This window comes from Punica granatum, chromosome 3, assembly GCF_007655135.1.
Source record: "Punica granatum isolate Tunisia-2019 chromosome 3, ASM765513v2, whole genome shotgun sequence".
Classification (NCBI taxonomy): domain Eukaryota; kingdom Viridiplantae; phylum Streptophyta; class Magnoliopsida; order Myrtales; family Lythraceae; genus Punica; species Punica granatum.
Genome location: NC_045129.1, coordinates 30,203,968 through 30,224,971, shown reverse-complemented (window position 1 = coordinate 30,224,971; position 21,004 = coordinate 30,203,968). Strand labels below are relative to the sequence as shown.

The window sequence follows — 21,004 nt, the reverse complement described above, 5'->3', positions numbered from 1 at the left end:
TGGCTGCAAGTTATTTCTGAAGAAGGTGAGGCATGTTCTAAAAATTCGCCTTAACCTAATCTCGACGAGTAAGCTTGCTGATGAAGGCTACAGTAACGAATTTAGCAGTGGGAGATGGAAGCTCTCCAGGGTTCGTTGATTGTGGCACGAGGTCAGAAGACCGACACTCTCTACAGGCTGCGTGTGAGGCACCACTCCGGTCAGGTTAATGTTACTAAGGATTATCCTATCGAGCTATGGCATAGGAGACTTAGGCATATCAGCGAGAAAGGTATTCAATTCTTGTTAGAAAGCAGTTTTTGCCCGTTAAAGATATGCACTTGAGCACTTGTGATCACTGTTTAGCTGGTAAGCAGATGAGAGTTTCTTTTGTTAGAAGTCATCCATCTAAATGCGATCATATACTTAATCTTGTGCATACTGATGTCTGTTTCATGTGAGATAGCTCTCTTGGTGGTGCTATCTATTTTGTGACCTTTATAGATGATCACTCCAGGAAGATTTGAGATTATCCTATGAGAACTAAAGATAAGGTGTATAAGATTTTCAAGAACTTCTATGTAGTAGTGGAAAGAGAAACGAGCATGGAGCTGAAATGTGTCTGAGTTGATAATGGTGGTGAGTACAAGGGTCATTTCGAGAACTATTGCAGAACTCATGGGATTAAATTTGAGAAGACGGTACCGAAGACACCACAGCAGAATGGGTTTGTAGAGAGGATAAACTGCACAATTGTTAAGAGGGTTCATTGCATGCTTTCTCAGGCGAAACTGTCGAAGTCCTTTTGGGGCGAGGTAATGAGGATAATGGTTGATCTTATTAATCTTACACCGTCAGTTGCACTTGATGGAGATGTACCCCAGCAAGTATAGACTGGCAAGAAAGTATTGTACAAACATCTTAGAGTTTTCGGGTGCAGGGCATCTGTTCACATTCCTCCAGATGAAAGATTGAAACTCGATGCTAAGGCAAAACAATGCATCTTCTTAGGTTATGCGCATGAAGAGTTCGGGTATAGGCTTTGGGACCCTGATAGTAGGAAGATCATCAGGGGTAAGGATGTGTTCTTTGAGGACCAGACAATCGAGGATTTGCAGAAGTTAGAGAATGCCAAAGTAAGAAGTCCTCACGAGATCTCTATTCCCGTACCGGTTGATGTAGAACATCGAGTGGAAGAGGTACCTGCCGAGTATGACGAAACCATGACTGGGGGTGAGATTCCTCAAGTGGATGATGATGTGATCGAGGATGATACAAGCTCGCAATTGCAGTTAGAGCCTGCAGATAATCTACCTAGAAGATATGATAGAGTAAGACGACCTTCTACAAGATATCCGCCTCATGAGTATGTGTTACTGATTGACGGGAGAGAACTTGATTGTTATGACAAAGCCATGGCACATGAGTACAAGGAGCACTGGTTGAAGGCGATGAATGAGGAGATGAACTCTTTGTCTGAGAGTCACACATATGACCTAGTGAAGCTACCACAAGGTAAGAAAGCATTGAAGAACAAATAGGTCTACGGGTTGAAGACAAAGAACTCACAGTCTCGATACAAAGCTCGACTAGTAATGAAAGGCTTCAACTAGAAGAAAGGAGTTGACTTCGAGGAGATCTTCTTGCACGTCGTCAAGATGTCATCTATCCGAGTTGTTCTCACATTGACAGCTAGTCTAAATTTGAAGATCGAGCAGTTCGATGTTAAAATAATTTTCCTGCATGGTGACTTGGAGGAAGAAATATATATGGAGCAGCCTGAAGGATTCTGAAGTAAAAGTAAGGAGCATTTAGTGTGCAGGCTGAGGAAGAGTTTGTATGGGCTTAAGCAAGCATCTCCGCAGTGGTACAAAAGGTTTGACTCTTTCATGTTGAGCCATGGCTACACACGGACCACTTCAGATCATTATGTGTTCGTGAAACAATTCTTTGAAGGTAATTTTATCATTTTACTATTATATGTGGATGATATATTGTTTGTTGGTCATGATATGAGCAAGATTGCAGACTTGAGAAAAGAGCTCCGCAAAGTCCTTTGCTATGAAGGATTTGGGACGGCGAAGCAGATCCTTGGGATGCATATTTCTCGTGACAGATCAAGTGGAAAACTTTGGCTTTCTCAAGAGATGTACATCGAGAAGATTTTGGATCGGTTCAACATGGGTAATGCTAAACCGGTTTCATCACCACTTGCTTTTCATTTTAAACTTAGCTCGAAGCAATGCCTTACAAGTAAGAAAGAGAAAGAAGAGATGAAGAAAGTTCCTTATTCATCAGTTGTAGGGAGTTTGATGTATTCCATGGTCTGTACAAGATCAGATATAGCTCATTCTGTTGGTGTGGTTAGTCGTTTTCTCTCAAATCTGGGGAAAGAGCATTGGAATGCAGTTAAGTGGATCCTGAGGTATTTCAGAGGAACATCCAAGGTGTGTTTACAATTTGGTACGGGTAAGTCGGAGTTAGTAGGCTACACGGATGCGGATATGGCAGGAGATATCGATTCCCAGAAATCCACTTTGGAATACTTAATGACTTTTGCAGGGGGAGCTATCTCATGGCCATCAAGGCTTTAAAAGTGTATCGCTTTGTGTATAACGAAAGCCGAATACATTGCGGTGATCGAAGGTTGCAAGGAGATGTTGTGGTTGCAAAAGTTTTTGCAGGAGTTGAGCTTGAAGCAAAAGAGGTATGTTATGTACTGTGATAGTTAAAGCGTCATTTATCTTTGCAAGAATCCCACTTTTCATTCGAGGTCGAAGCATATCGATTATAAGTTTCATTAGAGACGTGTTGGAGTCAAAGTTGGTGAAGCTCGACAAAGTGCACACTGATGAGAATAGAGCTGATATGATGACAAAACCTCTCTATAAGGAGAAGCTACATGTTTGCCAAAATTTAGTTGGTATGTTTGAAGCCTCCAAGTAGTCGGGAAGGGGAGAATTGTTGGGATGTTTCTCTCTTATATGGAGAATAGTGAGGGCATATGTTAGAGGTAATCCCAAATGAAAAAATTGAGAGAAAATCCATAGGTTTAGCAACCCATAAGTTTAAGCTTTTAGATTGCAAATGGGTTCGGGTCTGAAGTAGGCCTGTTAATTTTTCATAACAGATGGTATCAAAGTCCATGGTAATGATCATGGGAGCACATATGCACATGAGCCTACACCACGCCATGAAGTCCGAGTCCGAAAGTAGAAGCCCGGCTCGTAGTCGTTGACCCCCCTCGCCCGAGTGTGGAAGAAGAAGCCCATCTCGAGGTAGTTAAGGCCCGAGTCCATAAGAGAGGAGAGATCGGTTCGAGATAAGTTGTTGAGGGCGGATAGTTAAGGTTCACACGGCACGTGTAGGCAAATGGTGAGAAAGACCACACGGTTTTACGTGAGGGCGATTGTTGGGAATATAAAAGTCAATTGAGAAAAATTAATCCCATATTGAAAACATAAAAAGAAAATATAATGGTTTATATGAGATTTGGTCTCACAATTTATCAGCTTGAATTTTTGAGTTGAAAGTTGAGTCCAAGCCCATGTAAGCCCGATAAAATTTAAGATATTCTTAACATATAATTTTTAATCAAAAAATCCTTGTTCGATGAAAAATATTTACAACATTGAACATAAAAGAAAGTTTGGGATGAAAGTGAAAAACATATCTGAATTTCGCATTAATAAATCCACTTTACACCTTCTCGCATTTAGAGCTTTTCTTTTAGACATGTCAGCAGTACTTAGTAGCAGACAATTTCTCCTTCAACCAATCAAAGGCGTACCGGTTATCACTGTCTGTCTTACAAGATTCCACGATATGTGAAGAACATCGAGAAAATCACATTCTTCTTTCTTTTCTTTTTTTTCCCCTTGTCGGCTTCCTTCGAAGTCATCGGAATGGATTGGACTTCCACATTTATCCAAAAGAAAAAAAAAACGAAACAAAAGAAAAGGAATGGATTGGACAACACGTAATATATTCCCTTGATTTTGAAATAATCACGATATTGGCGCATGCTTTCGTCTGATAATAAAAAAATTTTAAGTTCGATAGTCAATGGAGACAACAAAAAAAAAATCAAATAATTTTGCTAAAAATATCACACCCTTACCTTTTTTTTCCCGATTATAACTGGTATAATGAAATAAAAATTATAATAACTAATAAGAGTTTGAATTTGGTGAATGCTATTAGAACTAGTTCCGTTGCCCAAGCTTGCGTGAGCCATTGTGTATATATATTTTTGAATAAAAACAAATGAGATTTTCATCTTGGATTGTGAAGGGCAAGAGCTACGCGCGCGACCAAGAATGCAATGTGTTCCGTCCTTGGGTCATTCACCGACTCATACTTTGTCGGGAATGGCGCGAGGCCACCGCCTTCGGGGCACACCTCCTAGACACAAAGAATATCACCTACTCATTCCCACATTTACCCACGCTAAGCCATCATCAAATTTCTGAAACGCAACACCACCACCCCACGACCGTGACCTGCCAGCACAACAGGGCCACGACTTTTATCGGAGGTGATTTATCGAAATTAATGAATCAAAAACTTAACAACAAAATAATAGAAGAAATTGTTGCAAAATTGAGTCGATTCACTCTACTTCGGAAAAGAAAATGATCCCATATAAGTGGACTGAACAACACTAAGAAACGAAGCCCAATAAACCCAAAGCAAGTACTTTAAGTCCTTGGATACTTCAAGTAGAGAATATATGGATGTTACAATTACTATCACCCCCAACAAATTAGAAAAATAACTAAGAATTACTATTTAAAAGTTATGGATTGCCGTCTTACTTGGTAATCAACTCAAAATTAGGCTTGGGCTTTATCATAGGAATATCTGGGCAGTAATGGAATATGGAGGTCTTGCCATTTTGTACCACATAAAAATATTCTAAGATCATGATCACCAACTCGCAGAGGTTTCCCGTTTTGAACATAATGAAGACGGAGATTTTCTTGTGAAAAATCGGGTTCATCGGCAGGAGCCGGGGCCTCTAATGGAAGCAAACTTATCGCTAATCCGAATCTGCAATGTTTAATTGCGACAAAGCAAATAGATGTGAATGAAATACCATACGAGTGCAAGCAAGAAATCAAGATTTGGAAACGTCATAGAGAGAAGAAGAGATGTAAACGGTCTCTTGTGATTTCTCGAGAGCATAATTTCTTGGCTTGCCCCAGAAGTAAATAAGAGATGATTTGGAAACGTCATAGAGAGAAAGAAGAAGAGATATATTAATTTTTCTTTGGGGTACCGAGAACTCCATGCATGTTACATGGATTGAAAGTGACGATCCACCACGAGCTGAGAGAACGATTAAAGGTTAATCCGAGCAACCAATGATATTTCACCAAGAACTGAGAGTTTTTAAATAGAAATCCCACGAGTTCGCTCTTATGCTTTTATATGTTATATATATTTATTGATTGATGTGTTTACTCATTTACATCTTCTTTTTTTAAATAAGCACCTCATTGACATCTTTTTTTTTTTAATAAGCAACTCATTTACATCTTCATTTTTAGCCATATAATGAAAGTATCAACGACCAAATTAATGATGCAAAATAATATTAGCAGTAGGAAGATATGAGAGTGTGTGAACATTTAGGACTAGATATATTGATTAGATATATTTTTAAATCATTATATATTTTATAATTTTAAATTGTCTAATAAAATAAAATATATTCAGAGACAGATTTTCTTTCTTTTATTTTCATTATCGCAATTGAGTAAAGTATAAAAATAAAATAAAGTAAATATATTAAAATAATATAAAATGAATAACAATCGCGAGAGTATGTCATTATTTTTTCTCTTCTGGAAATAGCATCGAATTTCTAATTGCAGAGTAAAAAAATAATGATTTTTAGGTTCAATATATCCAGAATGACGGGAGTAAAAAAATATAAAACAGGAAACTGAAAAAATCGAGTCAAGAGTAAATAGAAAAACTAGGTTCCATTTTTAACTCGAATAATTTTTTTAGGGTTTTTATATATTTGAAAAACTCGACTCAAAGAAGCTGGAGCCAAAATAAAAACTTGACGTAGTCCAATCCTACTCAAGTTTGTAATTGTTGTGTATTTTTATTTTATTCTTCTTTCTATAATTTTATCTGTATTTTCTTACTCTTTTAATTTTATAAGTACTTTCGATAATTTAGTTATTTCATTTGTCTGGTTTCATGATTGTATGAAAGTTATTATCGTGGTAGCATGGTGATGTCTTGCACTGAAGATATTGTGTTGGACTTGTTTATGCATTATGGTTGTGTGCTAATACGGCACGATCTAGAATATTTCTCAATAATTATGTTATTTATTGTGTTATGTTCAATAGGCCCGTCTAGCTCAGTCGGTAGAGCGCCAGGCTCTTAACCTTGTGGTCGTGGGTTCGAGCCCCACGGTGGGCGCATATTTTATTTTATTAATTATTACTTTTTTTTTTTTTACTATTTCCCTTTTTTCGATGATTTTATTTTTTTCATTTCCCTAATATACGGCCCCGTTTTTATCTTCAGCATAAAAAGACGCCTTCGTCAATATTCTTTTTTCTTCATTTTTTTACTATTATACGCTCATTTTCCACATTGATTTTCACTTAAGCATAGAAAAGCTATTAGACCAGAGAAAATCTTCAGATTTAAATTGTTACTTGCCATAGAAAAATAACAATGTAACTGCAATAAACTACTCGCTACGAAGCTAATAAACAGATAAACTACTCGCTACGAGGCTCATCAATCATGCAAGTAACATGCCATAATTTGCAAGTGCTTATTATTGTTAACCACATCGTCATAAGACATAATCACTTAAGAATCAATCTTGTTGCTCTTTTAATACCTAAAGCAAACCAGTAAACCACCATACGAACATTGCGGGGATTTCAGTCTGGACAGTAAACATCCGGAACAGAAAAAAGAGGCTCCTCCAACAGAGATGTACAGAAGGTGTGAATACATACTATTGTCCTTCACCATCAATTAGGGGGAGACCAAGTATAAAATTAATAACAATTATAATTAATTTACAAAGGTACAAGCCCTCAACACTGCACAAAAACTTTCTGCGAGGACTTTTTTCCTAATTGCATCATCCCAGTTGATTTCGAAATCAAAAACCTGTTCAGAGTCGCTTTTTGCTATCACTGTACAGTTTACCTGAAGCCCAGACCTGCAGTCATTGTCGAGCTATGCCGCGCAAGAGACCTGTACTCCCAACAGAGAGAGAAGCATAAGGCTTTTACCGAAAGAAGAGATGGGCGCACAGAGTTTGACACACTGGACCATATTACTCACCATGAGTTCATTTCGACTTCTTTAGGACCAGACTATCAGCCTCATGGGAATTCAACAATCTCGGACTCTTAAAAACAACTGAGTTTGGGTCCGCATGAAGAGCTCTCGATCATCAGATCCAACCTGGAGAATCCTTTGTATACATGAATTGTGGGAAAGTAAAACTGCATCTAAACAATCCTCTAATCGGAATCCGAATCGATAGAGAGGTACAACCGCGGCCTCACAGAGCGTTTCTGCCGTGGGAATGAGAAGGGGCTGTCCGATCTCTGTCTACTTGCCTTCTCGGATCTTCCATCATTCATTCCAAGAAGCAATGAAGCTGCAATTAGAGGAAAAAAGAACCCTTTATTCTTCGAAAATTGACTCATAACTAAGCTCCAGAGCCAAAAGGTACCTTAAGCCCCCACTTTTCCCCTCGTAGAATATCTTTCGGAATGTAAAAAATTCCCCAGAAACTATATTTTACATATATATAAATATATCAGTAAAATTCTTATCATCTTTAACCCTATCAATAATGCATGCTTTTCTTTCATATACTTAGAAGTTCATTCAGCATCAAGTATATCAAACTTCAGGTGAAAGAGGACAAACCCGTATCAGCCAAACAATCCATGGCGCCATCTCCAGAGGGAACTTGCGGTCTCGAACTAAAGCCATTGGCTTCTCCAGAATCACCATGACCACCGGCGGCCCCACCCCCAAGTCTTAGGGAGATCCAATCCTCAGTGCGTATTCCGTTCGACATATCAGCCTGGTCTCTCATGTTGGGCTGCGCAGATGTCCCAGAAGGCCTTGTTGGAAGGAAAATCTGAAGAGAGGGATCATCCCTACCAATTGCTAACGGGTTATCAACCAGATTATCATTTAATTGGGTGTCTGACCGGTTCATAGAAGGATCTGAGAGTAGTGCACCAGGTCCCATGTTGGCATCTGGGGCCATAGTATAGCCGTTCATCGTCGTAGCACAGCTTATTGGACCGTGTGGGATATCGACCATAGCATCGGAGACATCACCATCTGAAGTAAATAATTGAAAGCCAGGTCCAGCTTGAGACCCTGGAGGTAATGGCCAGAGAGGCATCCCCCCAAACTCATCATCATTGGGATTAAATAGTCCTAAGCATGAATTCCCACCATTACCAAGGACAGGATCTTCAAACGAATCAGTCATAACTGAATGGGCTAGGGGAAAATTTATTCCACTGGGTTCTGACTGATTGCCCTTGTAGCCACTCCCAGAAGATATTAGTATGTCATTATCATCATCTGAATCACTAAGAACAATAACCTCTTGGTCCCCAGCAGCTGCAACAGGATTTTGCTCACCCAATCCAAATATAGGGTCGACATTAAAAGCAACGGAATCAAGTTCAATACCATTATTAGCAGAAAAATCGAAATTCCCACCCCCATCCTGGTTAACACTTGGGTCCTCACCTTCTTTGCCACTTCCGGTAGCACTACTACTCATAGGAATAACCTTTGGTTCGTGATCTTCAAACTTATCTTGCAATCTATTGCCGTAAGAATTGTTCACTCCATCAGGTTTACTGACTTCCCACATACCATCCTGGTTCTTCCTTATTCCAAGTTTTAATCTGGAATGACCGTCCGAACCTCCTTCCTGCTTTACCTGCATCATAAATTCTGCCTTCGGCAGAACTTTTTCATCAGCAGGAACACAGAGAGTACCATCAGGGAGGTGCCACTGGCTCAGATCTCCAAGTTCCCTCCGTTCACTTTCGGATTTCGTCTTTACACGCCAAGAACCATCAGGCTTCACATCAATCTCCGTAACATCTTCTCCACAGTGTCTCATCTGCACCAAATTAAAAGAGCAAACCATCAACTTCCCATGGAATTAAATGCTATTAGTAGACATATCAAAAAGTCCTGGATGTCATACCATAGACGTAATGCGATTGAAGTACGGGTCGATAATGACGTTCTCCAAACAATAATTTTTCAGACAGATCGGACACTGCCACTGCAACCACAACCACATATTTACTAATAAGACATGGTGACAAGATGGAAAAGAAAGCTTTGCCTAATCAATTGCTTGCCTTCCTGGAGCGTTGATTCATCTCCACAAAAACTTCGAGGTCAAAACACCCCATGTGAGCACAAGGCTTGAATCTACCTGCAACCTTCATTCTCGAGCCACTCATCTAAAACACCAAAAGCAACAAACCAATCAACTCCAGAAGTAAACTCAATCACACAAAATTTTCAACTCGTAGACATGAAGACACCCAATAAAACTATATGAGATAATTGTAAAATAATCGCAAGAAAACTTACAGGACACCGAAGATTAACAGCAAATGAATCAGCAACAACTTCTAGATCGCTATCACTATCAGCATCTGCTGCACCCCCGCCACCAACACAACGGCAAACACGCCCAAGAGCATCTTCAAATTTCTCGCCTTCAGATTCTTTAGGTATAAAATTGAGGATCTGCAGGAGACACAGAGAGAAAAAAGAAAAAGAAGAAAAAAGAAAAAGAAGCTACGTTAGCATAGTAGAAACCATAGTGGTCTCAATTTGAGGATCTGCAGGAGAGTGTTTGCCCCTTTCCCTCTCTTTCACCTCCATTCCATTAAAGATGTAATAAAAATCAAGACGACCACCTGGAGTATCCAGTTAGTTAGGAAATTCAACATTCTTGGCTCAGGGCGATTAATTAAACATAAGTATTGTACAAAGGAGATACTATTGCATTATTTTGTTGATTTCAACAACCAATCCTGGGGAAAATGCAAAAATTGATATAATGAGCTCACTTCCAGGAGTCATACCAAGGAGAAAGATCCACTAAAACACAAATATCTAAGTTCATAGAACCTGACCAGCTGCGTTTTATTGATATGGGATTTCACTTTAGACATTCTGACTTAAAAGACACCAAAAAAATACCAGCTTCCTGGCTATATCCTGATATTCATGAATGTGACATCTACAGTGAAGACATAGACTGATCATTTTGTCCTTGTAATGCCTCAAAAAGCTATGGAGAGATGCATATCAGTACCTAAAGCCAGCCTATCCTGGCACCCAAGAAATCACTCTAGACCCACCCGTAGGACATAAAGGATGAACTGAAGTACCATATCCGCCATTTTCATTTGAAACTAATAGCTTGGACTTTGAGTGGTGTTATACCATCAAAAATGCAAATGTCTTTCATCCTCCGAGACACATCGGACTTGAGGAGTTCATTAATTAGAAGCTCTAGGTTCCACTCTAGCTGTCGAAGGGCATGGCCAGCACCACAAACAAAGTCCCATACAACCAAATTAACCGTCCAAGCAAGCAATAGCACAAGAAAAAGGAAAAATCCAATCACGACAAAGAAACAAGAGAGAGAAACCAATGAAGCAACCTGTTGAACGGTGCGCCGTTTAACAATTCTGACGCCCAGGCAGAAGATCCGAGCATCACATCCTGTTAAGGAGATCTTGTTGATTCCATCTTTTGTACATGGTGTTATCTAAGAAGACAACCAAAACATTATGTAATAAGCATTTTGTAAGAAGAAGAAAACTTGATAGCTTAAAAAATTGCAACATACATGAACTGGCCACCGAGGCAAAACTCATGCAGAATAACAAGGTAGAGATCCACATCAAAGAAGAACTTTATGGAAAGATGGTTTGCTCTACACAAAGAAACAGCCATACAAAATAGATAATTTGCTACACAGGGTTAAACTCACAATTGGACCATCGTCACGACCATTGGCCCCAAGCAGCTGCGAGCCAGGCCTATTAATTGCACGAACTGGCATTCCTGTTGAGTCGTACCAAAAAATGGAAAATAATGTCAAATAAAAATCCTACTATGATCAAAGCATCACTCAAGAGATCAAAGGGAAATAAAAGAACTTCAATACTACAACAAATGAAGGCCCCCTACAAGGAAGGCAAAAGGAACATCTGCAGTGATGGATTCAACAATCACAATTGCTTGTAAAGAAGATGATCTAAACTATATGCACATGTACATCAAGACATTCATGTGCTGTAACATGCCTGCCAGTAAAGTATGAGTTGCAAAATGACATACCATTGACCTGCAGATCTGCATATTGTGGCCACTGCATCCTAAAGGAAACTTTGTCGTTTAAGAGCATACACCAAGCCTGAGTAGAAACATAAGCACGTGATTAATAATAATGAGATCAATACACCACACTCAACTTCATATTGTTGAGGACAAAAATAAACTGACCTGAACATCATATTCCGGTTTTGAAAGCAAGTCTTTGTCCGCCCTAGTAAGCTGGAAAGTTCTATCTACACTTTGCACTGGATTTGCGCTGCACATTAAATATATATGTATATTATCTAATAGAAGTCATATCCGGTCTCAAAAGCTTTCATTTTGAATAAAAACAACCAGCCAAAAGCCAAAAAGCTTATACTCATTTCCACATTTATATTGTGTAATTACACAGCCCAAATATCTTCAAATTACAGTAACTTCCTTTCGACATTCATCAACATAAAACTCACCCATCCGTTGGAATACTGGTAACAGGAAGCTTAACAGGATTCAAAGGATTAGTCATAGTCACCCAAAACCTGCAAAGATGAGACCAAATCAGAGTGGAAATTTCTAGAATAGCCCAAAGAATATATTCAGAAATCATTACATATCGAAAATGGCTTAATTCGATATTAAACTGACAGGCAATATATGAGTTACATTCCACACCAAAATAAATGGACTAATTCCACAATCATGTAAAGGAGCAACTTGGATTATGACCAAAATAATATAGCAACATCTTTTTTCAAAGCAAAAGCAAACCTGAAGCTAAAAGCCATATCAAAACAGAAAGTCATCGCAAAAATATCTTTTTTAAGTAGAAAACACAATAATTAACAAAGCAATGATATTAGCACATGAAAGAAAAGAAATATAACGTACGGATCTGCTCGATGGAGACGACATATTTCACAGTAAAATACTTCAGGAACAGGTAGATGATTGCCCTCCATTGGTTTTTCAGGAATTAAAACGCAGCTCATATGCTGCCAAACATGGCATGTTGGTTCTTCACACTGCCAGCCAAAATAGAAGAGCCCGAAGAACGAGCCAGAAAACAAGAATTAGGGGTAAAAGCCAGGGGAAAAAGAAAAGGAAGGGCAACAAAGATTATCCAAGTAACTTAAATTTAATTATAAGTTATAAAAGTACTAAGAAGGATACATTGTTCGAGCTAGAACACCAACGCATACAGTGTGTCAACTTCGAGCTAGAAGAACACCAATGCATACAGTGTGTAAACAACAGTGAAATATTCTAGTTAGCATGTAGAATTCCAAGGGCTGTCAGATGTTACCATAACCTAAAGAATTGTTACTATGTAAAATATCGCCTAATATAGAAAGAGACAGTGGCATGAAGAAATTAGTTTAAGTTCTACTCATACATTATTCTCCCTTTTTCAGCCTCAACAAGACACAGGCTGCTTGCCCCATGCCATCAACTGCTGTTTCATACAAGACTTAATTCAGCACCTGAATGGCACAACCAAGAATTTGGGAGTTACTGTCGAGTCCCCCAAAGACTGCTAAAACTTCACCAAGCTGTCCCTAGAAATTCTTTCATTCTGCAAAGGTAGCCATGAACTCACTCCTTTTCTCAATCATCAGTACCCATTACTTCTTTATAGAGATACACAGTGTTCAATGCCAAAGCAACTTCTAGCAACAAAAGAATCAGCAAGTAAATACAACTATATGCCCTGATATAATTTTCAACTCCCTGCTTCTAATACAGAATTTTCAGCTAGGTCCTAGACAAGTATTTATTTCCTAGAACTATCTAGGCAAAAGGAATAAATCTTGACACATAAATCCCTCAAGCGACACCAAGAAAGGTCAAATCAAAGAAGCTCCACAAATAAAATGGTTCAGCACAAACAGTAAAAAAAAATGAAAACTTTCAGACCATTGTAAGGAAATGACAGAAAAAATAAAATGATGATAGGATGCAGAGCTTCTGCTGCAAAACAAGTCGAACCACAAATTCAGACAAAAAGATGCTCAGTCATGTTGCAGAACAAGAAGCAGAAGCAATCTACACTGGTGATACTAAGGGGAAGACACTGTAAGAAAGAGAGAAACTGCACCATGATCATTGAATCCGTCTCCAAAGAGCTTCCACAAGGACATTTGACCTTGGTATCTGACCGAAAGGGATCATCATATTCTCCTTTTATTTTCACATTACTGCTATCTGAGGCACCCTGTCCCTTTGATGCTAAATCAGTGGCTCCAGATACCTGCATTTTTCTGAAACAAGAGAGAAAAAGAAAGCATGTCAATCAAAAAAGTATTAGAAAAAGGGAAGAAAGAGAGCAAATTCAAGTCCAGAACCCAAGCCACACAACCGACCAACATGAACAAAACGAAATTGCACAGACAGATAGGGAAAAACCTGTAAATATCATCCACAAGTCTTGCAACCTCTTCCTTCGTAATATTCTTCTTCTGCCACATCCTTGACACTAAACATAAAGTTATAGTGTTACATCATATAAGTATTTGAAAAAAAAAAAAAGGAGATCACCATCCACAATGAATATAACAAGTTATCGACGGGTCCGCACAAATACAGAAAGAAACAGCAAGGACGAGTGCACAAGACCCAAGCAAATCACAGAAACTTTAAGAGAAATAATCAGGAGTAATTTTAAAATTCTTTTAGAGCATTGAATCTGCAAATGAATTTCATAATATAAGAATACTGATTAACGCCTAATATGTAAAAACAAGAGCGTAAACCAAACTCATATTTCATACTTGCAAGCATCTATAAAGTCCTTGTCTCATGATTCATATCGTCATAAGAGAACCAATATTACACCAGTTTCTAAATAACCTTGCCAAGTTATTCTTGTGAGCAAGCAATAGATCGAAAGAGAGCAAGCAATAGATCGAAAGAAGCTATCTATTTTGGCCAAAAAGAAAAGAAGCAAATCTATTGGATACAATTATTTTTCAGCCTGAAACATTTGATCCATGCATCTAGGACAACAATACAAACCACCTTTAGTTGCACTCGCCATAACACTATAGGGCTCAAAAAGTTTAACAGTTCTCTGCAGTGGTTTCTAAAAGTTTCATCTATGACAATTAAAAAAAGGACAACACGAGAAAAGAACTAAGAAACTTGTCCTTGAAATAAATATGGCCCCAACTAATTTCTCAAAAAGATTACAAACTCTAATACTCACCTTGTTCTTCTGAGAGAACAGATAACACCCGGTCAACAAGATCCTACATGAAACAAATCAACAGAATGTAAATACTTGTTAAACCATATATTCAAAAGCCTTCTTCCATAAGGGAATAAAACTTCAACCAAACAAGGATGAAACACCATTAACTTTAAGCATCACGTATTGACACCATTCCAGTTTCTTCTATTCTAAAAAGGCTGATATTTCCCAGCAACATCAGAAAATAATAAAGATTCACCACCGCCTGAGACTATAAGATGGTACTCCTCTACCATACCACAAGCAACCCTTTTAATCCAAGACAAAAGAGGTGACAATTCTTGCTCATGGAAGCAAACTGCAAGCTTACAGCAGTACAAGCAATTGCATCTAACCTGTTTCTTCCCCTGCTTTGAAAGACCCAACTCAGTGAGAACATGCTTGAGCTCCCTTATACGAAAATGTAGTAGCTTGTCCTGCAAAGATGATTTCAAATCATCATGAATATGGAATATAAAAGATTTTTCCATTTGGTTCAAAAACACAAGAAAAAGTGAATGAGTTTGAAGGAGCATAAAGAGCTATTTCCACAAATTGCACCACATACAAAGACATAGAAAACCAACAATATAACAATAAAGAGGATAAAGGGCCTAATGAAATGGAAAACAATCAGTATTGATATAAATGATTGAAAAGGGAGTCTTCATTGAGCTCCAATAGAATTAGGTCTAACTCTAGCAAACAACTAGAGCAAAGATTTTTGCCCAGTACGCAAGTAAGAAAAGTGTGGTATAGCAATTTATCATTGAGAATCTGCGCCCAAATCTGACATCATCAACTTGAAAGATGCAGTGCCGCAATTTACAACCTGATGATATCCACCATCATAGGTAAATTCCCTAGCTTCAAACATGCTCTGATCAATCACGAGGTCAATCCAGTATTACATCAAAGCCCTGATATACTTCCACTCACACTACGAACTCAAAAGAGCATGGAATTTTGATGAATTATATGCTACTTTATCAGCTATATTCTCACAAGCAACTCAGACTGCCGAGCAAAAACTCAATTCCAATGTCAAACACAATTACCTTGCAGCTGCCAACTAAATCCATCTCCTACTTCTCAACCGCCAACGGGGCCAAAAACCTCAATATATCAGCTCCAGAACCTATCGATCTGAGAAAAAGAGCAGCAAACAAAACAAAATTCAACAAAATTTCGATCAAACAAAACCACCGACGAACACGAAATCGACATTTGCAGCTGGGAAATCGGCAAAGGAGCACCGATTGCAGATGAAATGGTTCCTTCTTACACGAGAGGGAGGTCGAATTGTGACCGGGAGACGAACGCCGGGAGGTCGGGGAGCAGCCGATTAGGGTTGGGTGTTAACGCCTCCTCCTCCTCCTCCTCCTCCTCCTCTCATCAGTTTCTGAGCTGCTTTTTGACCGAAACCCAGTAATCAAATCCTCCAGTTGCAATTGTCCGGACCTATTGCCGATTATGCAATGGGATTTTTTGACGGGATCAAGTCCGGGTTTTGTTCCGGTGCGGTCGTGTGCAGCTCTCTGCCTTGTCATCAACGCCGTTGTTGCCGTCCTTTTTCTTTTCCGCAGGCGCCTTTTTTAACCCTCAACCCAAAGGAGAAGGAAGAAAAGGGCAAAATGAATTCCTTCATGCACAGAAATTTTCCTCTGCGGCAGCGCTCACCGAACGTCAGGTGTTTCAAGCGGCCAGTGTATTGCCACGTCAGTAACACCATTTAGTCAAACTAGGTGGCTCTAATGTCCCTATCAGTTATTTTTACTCTTTTTTTTTTTTTCTTTCTTTCGCATAATTCCAGCTACTTTACGATTAGCTCGTTCGATATCGTTTGATAATATTGTCTACGCAAGAGGTGCCCCTCTGAAATCGATATATTCCGTACTCTTTATTAGGTCCAATATGTAAAAAAAAAAAATAGTAACAATAAATTAGAATCTAAAAGATGATAATTATAAATTAACTTTTTAATAATAATAAAATTTTTCTAGAAATCTTGAAAATTGAGAAGCATCTCAAGGTATATGTAATTAAATTTCAAATTTAAAGTATCTTATAAATATAAGACATGAAAATTCAATTTGTCTACTATTTTTCACTTATTAGATAATTTATTATAGCCTAACCTCTACGCACTATCACCCACTCTTCATATATACTACATAGGAAAGTTCTTGAGACCAATCATGAAATTTTCAATCGGCTGCTCAAGTACAAAACATTTACTTTTATACATCAAAAGTAAATGTTTTGTATATGGGCATAGTTGAATTTTCAGTCGACTGAACTCAAGCATTGTTCATACTACATATCAAAATACATATTATTATTTGCATTTTCATAGGACAATAGTGATATTTTTTTGTCATCATAATCCATTTTTATAATCTTGCCCTCATAATTTGTTGTGTTTCCTAGTTATTATGCATACTCGATGGTGTATGTAGCTGTTGATGTACTTTATATACATTCACTATGCGATAATTCTTGCGGTGCCCAGAAAATTTTGGTACAAATATAAAGTTGAATTATATTTCAAAAAATTATAAAATTATTAGAAATATCAATAATGAATAATATTAAAGAGCAAAGATAATATAGTATTTTATGTTATATAATTGGAATGGACCAATTTAATTTTAATAGCGATATATCTATTTGATATATTTGGTACTTAAATTAATATTACAGGTATATATACATAGATAATAAAAGATGATTACGTTTTTTTTTCTTTGGGCATAAAAGATGATTACATTTAACATATATAGATAGATAATATAAAATATATGATATTACAGGTATATGGATAATAAAATATTATTACATTAACATGCATAAATGAAAAAATACTTAATTGCATATAATTCAACTGCAAGACAATAAAAAATATTCCATCTACAAGCAATATAGCTAAACATTTAACATATATATACACATAGGTATATCTAGTTATATATTCATATGCACATTGTGGGTGCAATATTGAGAGAAAGGAATAAGTCAAATTGGGGCTAGGAATAAGGCGCTCGACAAATTTAATTTAATTGTATTTAAGTTTTAAATAATAGCATATTTATAGGATTTTTGAGTAGTAAGGCGATTTCAGAATTATTATATTAAGAAAATTGATATCCCAAGATGTCATTTTACAATATCGAGTTTATTATTTATTTGCTTAGTAAAAGAAGAGTTTATTATAATTTTTTGAAATTGGCAAACCCGATGCATTGGAATTGATAAAACTGAAAAATACAGTAAAATTCCTTTAATTGAACTATAAGAACTTATTGTGAAGTTAAAGGCGTTTGTTTTTGGAGTTAAAATCACTTTGATTTTAACTTTAATTTTAACTCAACACACTACACAATAAAAATATACATTTTTCAAGTAAAAAATTTTAACTTTAACTTCAACTTAACATACTACACAACAAAAACACAAGTTTCCCAAGTCAAATTTATAATCCCAACTCATTTGTCATTTTCCACAATCAAAATCAAAGTTACTTTAACTCTGAATCCAAGCGCACCGTAAGGATTTGTCAATCGAGTTTAGATAACAATCCATATTGTATTCAGCTTTTACACATAATAATCATTCGTATGTTATATGTCTTGATAATTATTATGTAACGTGCCAGTATCAATTAGTAAAATTTGAATTCATCTATACACTTAAAAAAGTACACCAAAAACGAATCCAATCCAACTTACATATTTTTGTTATATTTGAAAATTTTCCTCCTTCCTTTTATCTTTTTCAATCAATGTCCTGCTTTTCCCATTGTTTTCTCATTCTATTCTTCATCTTCCTCTCCCCTCATGTATAGGAAACCATGCTCACATAATGGAATAAACAAGTCAAATTATAATTTCTACAATTTGTTAAATATTTGACAATTTCATTATTTCTGTTCACAAGGATGCTGACCATATGCCAACCAAAATTATTCATGTCAAGGTAAGGTTATATTGAACTTTTAGTCCTCGACCTTTTGCACTTTTGTCATTTTGGTCATAAATCTTTTTTTTTGCTATTCTTAACCTCAATCTTTCACATTTTTATCAATTTGGTCTTGCGGTTATGTTTCCGGCTAACTTAGCAACGTGGCAATTTTAAAAATTTTAAAATTAACTTTTTAAATTAAAATGAAACAAATAACATTCAAAAACAAAATTAAAAGAAAAAGAAAAAGAATCGAGATAGAGGGTTGGGGCACCCCGTCAGTCACCCACACCCCGCGACAGTGGTCTTCATTGGGGATAGGTGATTTCTTCTGATTTGGGAGACTATCATCGAAGGGTGGGTGACCGACGGGGCACCATCCCCCTTGATTTCACCTGATTTGAGGGGATCTCCCAAATCGAGAGATATCATGGGCGTTGTGGGGAGGGAAGCGCTGCCGGCCACCCAACCCCTAGACAGGGTTGCTGATGAGTTTTGACTTTGCCGGCGACCTAGTCTAGGGGTGTGTGGTCAGCGAGGCCGCCCCCCACCCCTTTCCTCATCCTCCTCCTCCTCTCCTTCTTCTTTTAAATTATTTGTTTTATTTTAATTTAAAAAATATTATTTAATTGCCATGTCAGCAAAGTCAACAACAAAATGTAATTGCAAGACTAAAGTGGCAAAAAACGTAAAAGGTTAAGGACAATAACAAAAAAAAATTTAGAAGCGTGAAGGTTGAGGACTAAATAAAAATTAAATAAAAATTTAGAAGCGTAAAAGGTTAAGTGTCTTTTATTCCCTTAAGACAATTATAGCAGTTACTTCATATATTCAATTTTAGAAAAATGTAAATTAACAAAATGATGAAATACAATGCACTAGGAGCTATTTATAATTTTATGCAATGTACTGAAAATGTTAGGCTAGGTATGAGTACATATTAAATATACTTCTACTCTATTTGCACTCTATTAATACTCACTAGAGTTTATATGTGTGCTATGTGCGTCATTATCATACTCTAAAACTTTATTAAATTCATGGCTAGGTTCAAGACGATGCTCAAATGGAATGAAATTCAATCAATAACTTGATAATACTTATAGTTTAATCAAAAACAAAGAAAATTACATGATCAAAATAACAATGTACTTGTTAAGATAAAATTATAATAAAATTTTAAAAAGGTTATGATTTAGTAAAATAATTACATAGAAATTACATTCTTTTTAAAGTAATACCACATTTCGCAATTTATTCCACATATTTTAATTTTTTTACTATCATAATTTAATTTTCAGAATTTTAAATTTTTTATATCTTCTATTTAATAGGATCTCGTATCAAGGAAAAGTGATGATAAAAAAATTGGAGAAATTCATACAAAAGACAGATAAATAAAAATTAAAAGAAAAATAGCACCGTACAACACTTTTTTTTGACATTTTTCATGTTACAACAGAAATTAAAATCATTTCATCATAGAACACGAAATTTTTTTTGTTTACCATATAGCATGTTATTGTTATTCCATAAAAAAATGAATGGAATGGTGACGTGACGACTTCTTTTGGGTGGAATTATGCCGAAATGACAAATTTTGGACCCAAACAAATTAAGTAAAATAAAATATAGAAATAAAAATAGGTTGGGGATCGGAGGCTAGGATGGGGATGTTGGGATCCCTCAAATTGAAGGGTTCGAGGGAGCCCTCGCTAGCCACCTTCCCCTCGATTAAGGTCATCGGCGAGGTCTGAGCCGGTTGACAACTCCAATCGAGGGATGAGTGATCGGTGAGGAAGCCCTCGACGCTCCTATTTGGAGGGATCCTAGTGATTGGATCCCTCAAAGTAGAGGGTATGGGATCCTTCAAACTGGGGCTGATTTACTTTTGTTTACTTATAAAAAATAAAAACACAAAACCATAGGTTTATAAAAGCGACTGAAACCTATTTGAACTTATTAATTCTATGTAGGACAAATCCAAACAAATATTTGTTAATGTTATGTTAATAAACTTAAACCTAAATGAAAACCTCAAGAAAAATAAGTTGATGTTAAATTTATGAGGTGAAATAGTGTGCTATAATGGTCTTGAGCAATATGTTGTCACTTTACGCAATATGTTGTCACTATTATTCACGCATCATAGCAGATGAGGCAACATGTTGTCTTTTTAGAAGATAACACATTGTCACTTGAGATCGACAGGGGCCAACGTTTAAAGCATCGAACCAAGGCTATTTGGGCCGACGTTTTTTGAAATGTCAACTAAAATTGTTAAAGTCGACATTTCATGAATGTCGACCATTGTACTTAAAAAAAATATATCAAAGGTTGAGCAGGAAAGTTCCCACCCAACTTTTGAAATTTGATAGTCTCATTCCTTCCCTTTCTCTCCATCCTTATGTAAAGTTTTTCTCCATTCCATCTCACCCTCTCCTTTTCTCT

The 21,004-nt window shown here is 36.9% G+C and overlaps 1 protein-coding gene and 1 non-coding gene across 3 annotated transcripts; one reads left to right on the top strand and one right to left on the bottom strand.

The window, feature by feature from the left end:
- Positions 1–6,350: 6,350 nt before the first annotated feature.
- TRNAK-CUU lies at positions 6,351–6,423 on the top strand. Its single transcript has one exon. It is a non-coding gene; the product is annotated as a tRNA-Lys (tRNA).
- A 334-nt stretch (positions 6,424–6,757) lies between these two features.
- Positions 6,758–16,135, bottom strand: LOC116199405 (E3 SUMO-protein ligase SIZ1). Of its 2 annotated transcripts, XR_004155531.1 has the most exons (18): positions 15,879–16,133; positions 15,652–15,739; positions 14,950–15,030; positions 14,570–14,612; positions 13,771–13,840; positions 13,463–13,625; positions 12,256–12,389; positions 11,838–11,906; positions 11,554–11,641; positions 11,389–11,464; positions 11,039–11,112; positions 10,706–10,813; positions 9,622–9,780; positions 9,384–9,488; positions 9,224–9,304; positions 7,909–9,136; positions 7,312–7,633; positions 6,758–7,221 (listed from the first exon to the last, which is right to left on the bottom strand). XR_004155531.1 is itself a non-coding variant. In XM_031529742.1 (17 exons), the coding sequence occupies exons 2-17, from the start codon at positions 15,673–15,675 to the stop codon at positions 7,494–7,496; spliced, it is 2,643 nt and encodes an 880-aa protein (XP_031385602.1). In that variant the 5' UTR covers positions 15,676–15,739; positions 15,879–16,135; the 3' UTR covers positions 7,358–7,493. The 2 variants fall into 2 exon arrangements, 1 of the variants encoding a protein (XP_031385602.1); XM_031529742.1 differs by lacking the exon at positions 6,758–7,221 and having other exon boundaries at positions 7,358–7,633; positions 15,879–16,135.
- Positions 16,136–21,004: the final 4,869 nt, after the last annotated feature.

Bases quoted from the DNA above. Each gene is read 5' to 3' on its own strand.
- LOC116199405 (XM_031529742.1), bottom strand. From the start codon at position 15,675: ATGGATTTAGTTGGCAGCTGCAAG. The intron at 9,781-10,705 runs GTTGCTTCATTG...TGTCTCCTGCAG, and splicing joins AACGGCGCACCGTTCAACAG to ATCCTCAATTTTATACCTAA. The intron at 9,305-9,383 runs GCAAGCAATTGA...TTGTGGTTGCAG, and splicing joins TGAATCAACGCTCCAGGAAG to TGGCAGTGTCCGATCTGTCT.